Raw genomic sequence first — 6,647 nt, 5'->3', positions numbered from 1 at the left:
GTTCTATATTAGCTCCCCCAATTTTCAATTGAAGTTCATTATCTAGTCTACGATTCCCAAATACCATAAATTTAGTTTTATCCAAATTCAGAGATAGTATATTACTGTCACACCATTTCTTTATCTTCTCAAGTTCCTGTGTAACCTGTCCAGAGAGTTGCTGTAGGTTTTCACCCGATGCCCATATGGTAGTGTCATCAGCAAACAAAACCACTTTCACTAAATCAGAAACCTTGCATATATCATTAATGTATAGTATAAATAATTTAGGTCCCAAAACAGAACCCTGAGGCACTCCACATACAATGTCCAGCTCACTCGATTGGTATTCACCCAACTTCACAAGTTGAAGATAAACCGATATGAATCAGAAAATCGATCTAGAATCAGATTTACTGTGCAGCTGCATCGATTGAAAACCACAGATTCGAACCAAATGCATTTAAAACATTGTGTAAAATCAAACTATCATAAACCAATCAAAGGCAACACACTGTTGAACTGATGGAAACAGTACAGTTTGCTGCAGGAGCAGTCAGTAACAGTGCTAGTACAGCACATTAGCTGATAATTCCACCCGGTTGGGTTGAAGTCAGTGAGTGAAGCTATAGGCCATTTCATTTACAAGTTCACTCCCTTGTGTTGTTGAAAATGTGGGATTCGGACAAATGACACTGACTCGGAAGCTGAGGCACACAATAACAAGTCAGCAGGATTTAAGTGAAAAAAAGCATTCCAGCTCTGTATGAAAAGGTGAAACAGCAGCTGGAGGTTTACTGTTCACCAGTGCCCACTGTTTACTATTGTTAAAAAAAGTAGACATCATAATTTATCTATTAGGCATTTGAGCTTGAAATACAAAACTGCTTAGAGGAAACACTAACTCTTTTAATTTTTATACCATAAACAGATATTTTAATATATGTATAGTCATTCAAATAAAAGCTAAATTAAAACGGAATAGCTGATGAATTGAACTGAAATCATCCTACTGTAAATCACACTATCGTATTGTTAAAAATTTCCTGTATTGTTTTTGTATCTAATTGTGGACCATTTATTGAGATGCATATCTAATCGTGAGAGAGAGATACACACCCCTAATTAAATATAATGTAAATGCATGCCTGTGGCTCTGTGCATACTATAAAAAGAAAGTGAATACCTAACAAAGTGTGTCACGAGAATGTGTGTGTTTATGTGATCACAGCCTGTGTTATGGACGTTCTGTGGTGTTATTTTAGCAAGGTTTTGCCTCTGATAGAGGTGTTCGGTCTTTCTGTGTCTGTGTCCATTACATGGAGTGCTGCTATTTCGCTTCACATGCCGTGTCATCAAAGGCACTAAGAGAGCTAGTGTGTATGTGTGAATCTGTCTGTGTATAGATATAAAGTACATGCCAACACACACACACACACACAAGGAACAATCTCCTTTCTCATTTACTCACTCCTATTCTACCCTCTCAGTCTGTTTCTATAAAAAGACATGGTCATAGCATCCAACAGTCCATCTAGTCCTTTTCTGTCCTCCAGCCAGGCTGTAATAAAGTCCTTTATGCTACACCAAAGGTTATTCTACCTTGTGACATAAGAAAATGATAAATGCCAGTAGTTATGATATTGAGTCAGCAGGGGGGGAGTTCTGATGTGTTTTTCTTTTTGTGTCTCACCTGGGTCTCAGACATGACATAGAGGTAGTGGTGGTCAGAAGAGAAGGCCATGTCCCGGAGGATGGGTCCATTCTCCACAGCTTGCACCGTCTCATACTGCAAAGCACGAGAGGAGCCATCTACCCGGATCTGGAAAAACACAAAAGTAGATCACAAATTACTTTATTTAAAATATACATAATAGTCACTGTATTGCTCATGTTGCTTTGGAGGTTTTACAATAACAACATCAAAAAGATATTTTAGGAACTCTGATCATTGTTATCCATATTTACTGAATCAGATGCAAGCATACAAAAAGTTTTAATCACTCAACTACCAAATTGATTATTACTATTGATTTAGAAAATAAAAACTTAAAATGCATAACAACTACCTTGCTTTATTGCAGCTGCAGTTAATATCTGATATGACAGTAGGGAAGTGCCTTGGTCAAGGTCAGTGGCATTTTACATTTAGTGTTTTTATTTTATTTCACTTCTACAATCATCTGTTAGGGTTAAAGCTCTTAACTTTTTTTAATCAGGATGTGAGCAAGCCGTTCAAGGGGGTTTTAGGATCAAAATGAGAACAAATTCCATAAACTTGTTCAAAGCTTTGAATTTTATTTTCTTTCATCTCAAAGTGCAAAGTACAAATGCAACAATACAAAACCCACAGACAAAAGGATGGTCCTCACTGCAAAAACAAATCATTCGAGATGAACTGCGCCTTGCCTGGTAAGCGGATGAGAGCAGGCAGTGTCAGCAGGGGGCGGTGATAAAAAAATTGCTGTCAACATGGACAGTTTAGGAGTTTCCACCAGCCTTCAGTCTGTACAGAAAGTCACAGGAGCATTCACGTCCTGTTAGATCTGATCCCGATTTAATAAAATGTCATAAAACCAAACCTTTTAGTTTCTACTCAGTGTCCAAACAGTTGTTTTAATGAGGTTCTTCTATATGACAAGGAGAGTGATAACATGCCGATCTATATTATTCTCCATACAATTACTTAAATATTATGTCTGAAAAAGTATATGGGCTACATTTCTCATATAAAGCAGTCTTCATATCAGTTTGCTGCTGTGTTTGAACTGACCAGGCTTGATTTGATATGAAATTGCATAAATAAATTCATAGCCACTGTTGATCTGTCAGATATTTGGTCTGCCACTGCTTCACCGCTGTACAGATGTCACATCCCAGTTACGAAAGGCTTTTGTGTCACTTAATAGTTCAGTTCATACTGTAGAGCAGAAATATCACAGATTTCCTGCAAAATATGAGAGCTATATATAATGTACTGTACATTAAATATAGTTATTCTGTTAACATAAAGCTTCATAGTGCTAATACCAACCAATAAAATCACAATTGCTGCAGTTATACAAGAAATGATTAACTCCTTTAAAACATCATGTTGGTAATCCAACATCTCCACCAATTAGCTCTCAGATCAGGTGAGAGCCAGGCATTTCCCATCTTCCCTCGAGCTCTTGTGGTTGGTGGAGAGCAACTGCAGCTCCTGGATCCAAAAACTGCATCTGCCTCAATCCCGTGAGAATATTGTTGCCCACACAGGTGTAGAGCAAGTCGGGATCAAGTAGGACAGAAAACTAACTGGCATGCATTGTGTGCCAATCACCGGCGATTTAGTCTGTGCAGATCTGGGTCATCTCAAACGTGCCCTGAAAGAAAGTCACTTTCGGCTCTTCCCGTTTAGGGGTCACCACAGCGAATCGTCACACTGACGAGTCGTATGTTGACATTTGGCACGTGTTTTACGCTGGATGCCCTTCCTGACGCAACTCTGATTCAAACCCGGGCTGCAGTGGTGAGAGTGCTGCGCCTTAACCACTAGCCTACCAGGGACGGCTTTTTTATCTCAAACGTGCCTAATAGCTTTCAATACTGCCTGATCAAACCATCTAATAAACAGCTAGGGTAAAATCAATCCATCCATTATCTCTACCGCTTATCCCGACAAGGGTCACGGTAATGAATCCCAGCTGACATTGGGCGAAAGGCGGGATACATCCTGGACAGGTTGCCAGTCTGTCACAGGGCTGACCACTTGGAGACACACAACCACAGTCACTCTGACAGGCAATTTAGAATCACCAATCAACCTAAACCACGTCTTTGGACTGTGGGAGGAAGAGAACCAACACAAGGAGAATATGCAAACTCTGCACAAAAAGACACCAGCCAGGGCTCGAACCTGGAACCTTCTTGATGACAGCACTAATAAATATTCCACCATGCCACCCAGAAATAAGAACAACCAACAAATAGACAAATGTACTAAAATAAAGCCAATGTATTAACCAGCTAAAGTGGATCCTAAGCTTAGATGATAAATACATAATCCATAATTAACACTAAAAAAAAAAAAACACCTGATTAGATAGGGAGTGAGTGAAACTTTCTCACATCATCAAATACACCATATTACCAATTTCCCAGATGTGGTACAGAAAAGCCAGCAACATCTGCTTTATCACAATTTGTTTACCGTAATTCCTGGGCTATTGAGCACACCTGAATGTAAGCCACACCCACTAAATTGAAAACAAAAAAAAACTGTTTGTACATAGCTGCAGGTGCCCACCTTGTAACATGAGATATTTCGACAGCCAGATCGATTGCCTTTAACTTGAAAGCTGCATAATATGCATTTCGTCGTGTGTTTTCCCTGATGAGGGTGTTTGCATGAAGCAAAAAAAGTAGCAGCTTATAGTCCGGAAATTACGGTACACAAGTGACTGTGTAAATAAAATGAACAGTAAATTGACAGGACTGAAAATATGAAATGAAAATAAAGGTGTGTTTAATAAAGAAGGAAAGTGCCAGAGAAATCTTAGCTTCCACAAAAAAAAAGGTAACTGAACACATTTACTGCAGATCACCATAAGATTTTCACATCAGGAATTTCAGCACTGTATGTGAGAGGCTTATCTTTCTCTATCACAGTTTCAGTCATTCAAAAGTGATTACAGTAATTACGCATCTGGGCGACAGGTAGGGCCTGTGGGTCCTGAGGTTGTTTACACATCAGAATGTACATGCAATTGGCCTCAAACACACATGGTGGTGTGATGGAAGTGTTCTGGGTTTTTGATTTTGATTTGATTTGATTTATTCTTTCAAACATGTAACAACAGTCAATATGTCAACACACATAATTCCACACATATCCACAAGTATATTATCAATTTGCTTATACCTAGTACATGCTTGAACGGACAAGGAAGAACTTAGACTTATCTAGTCCTACCCCCTAACATCATCTTATCATTGGTTTGCAAGCAGTATTACTACATAGATAATTTTGTTCTGCACCACGCTAGTGATATACTAAAACACCACACTCACAATGTTCCATCTGGTTAATCGTTAAGCCTGTTCTTGCCCATATCTTGATTGACACATACCTTTATATTTGTGTTTAAACTCATCAATTCTCTTACTGTTTTTTATGTCCACACTTAAATTATTCCATAGTTTTACCCCACTTATGGAAATACAGAATCTTTTTTTTAGTTGTACGTATAGCATGAATTTTATAATTTAACTGACCCCTTAAATTGTATCCCCCTTCCCTTTCATTAAATAGTTTTTGAATTCCACCAGGTAATAAATTGTTCCTGGCTTTATACATAAACACAGCAGTCTTATATCCCACTAAGTTGTGCATGAACATCTGTTTACATATACTTCTATCTCTGTGAGGACACTCATTAACATAATGCATTCCCCTAGTCCCTTACCCTAACACTTAACCATCATAACTAAATGCTGAACACCTAATCCTTACCCTAACCCAAACCTAAATCTAACCTGAACCCTAAAACCAAGTCTAAACCCTAAAAAATGGTGTTTCAGAAAGTGAGGACCGGTCAAAATGTACTCACTTTCCAAAAATGTCCTCAACTCAAAAATAATTTTTTGGATTACTGTAATGATCACCACATAAAATATATATTCTACAAAACTAAATTTATTGATGAGGGTTAAACATTTTTCAAAGTAGAAAACATACACTTCATTAAATTGTATTTCATTCCTAAAATACAAGGTATGGACTAGATCCAGATTCACTTAATGTCCAGTCTGGATCATAGTCCAGACTTTGAGAAGCCCTGGCATAGCCCCTTACCCTAACACTTAACAAGCAGAACTAAATGTTTAACCCTATCCTAAACCTAATTCTAATCTGAACCCTAAAACCAAGTGTAAACCCTAAAAAAGGTGTTTCAGAAAGTGAGGACTGGTCAAAATGTACTCACTTTCCAAAAATGTCAACTCAAAAATATTTTTTTGGTCCTCACAATATAGCAAGTACAAGATCTCACAGACATACACACACCATGTTCTAAATTATACTTACTAAATCTGGTCCTCAGGCTGTAATTTTCTAGTCCTGACACAAACCCACCCAAGTAACTTTCAGCACCTGGTATACACACACATACACAGTGTGTTTTCATTCCTTGTGGGGCCTTTACATTGGCTTACATTCATTTCCTGTAGACTTATAATAACTTTACCCATAACCACTATTTGCCAAACACCTAACCCTAACACATAACCTAACCTTAAACCATGTTGCTGCCCTAAAATTCAGTGATTTCCTTTGTGGTCCCCACAAGGATGTCCGAGTCCCCAGAGTATGAGTGTGTTAACAGGTTTTGGTCCCCATAATGTAAGTAATACAAAGGCACACACACACACACAGAGGACTGTGTGAGCTTGCTAACAGGTGTGAAACAAGTCTTGTTAAAGTTGTGATGACTCCTAGTTGTGTGGATGCTTTACAGCATCCACACTATGTTCTCCTGTTCTTTATTGTGTGGATGCTGATTCAGCATACACACTATGTTATCCTGTTCTTTATGTATTATTATTCTGGTTTCTTCTGTCCGTTTTTCAGCACTTAATTTCTTCAGCATACTTTCAGGTATCAAAATGTTGACCTCTTTAAGGACATTCCT

The 6,647-nt window shown here is 38.2% G+C and overlaps 1 protein-coding gene across 1 annotated transcript in view; it reads right to left on the bottom strand.

Moving 5' to 3' along the window:
* The window catches only part of plxna4 (plexin A4), a 328,946-nt gene that overhangs the window by 119,285 nt on the left and 203,014 nt on the right, over window positions 1-6,647 (bottom strand). The window contains exon 4 of the mRNA XM_020599492.1: window positions 1,673-1,801. Coding sequence (XP_020455148.1) covers window positions 1,673-1,801 — 129 coding nt within the window. The remainder of the gene's footprint in view (window positions 1-1,672; window positions 1,802-6,647) is intronic.

The sequence above is a fragment of the Monopterus albus genome, unplaced genomic scaffold, assembly GCF_001952655.1.
Source record: "Monopterus albus unplaced genomic scaffold, M_albus_1.0 scaffold41.1, whole genome shotgun sequence".
Classification (NCBI taxonomy): domain Eukaryota; kingdom Metazoa; phylum Chordata; class Actinopteri; order Synbranchiformes; family Synbranchidae; genus Monopterus; species Monopterus albus.
This window is presented reverse-complemented; position numbering and strand designations above follow the sequence as displayed.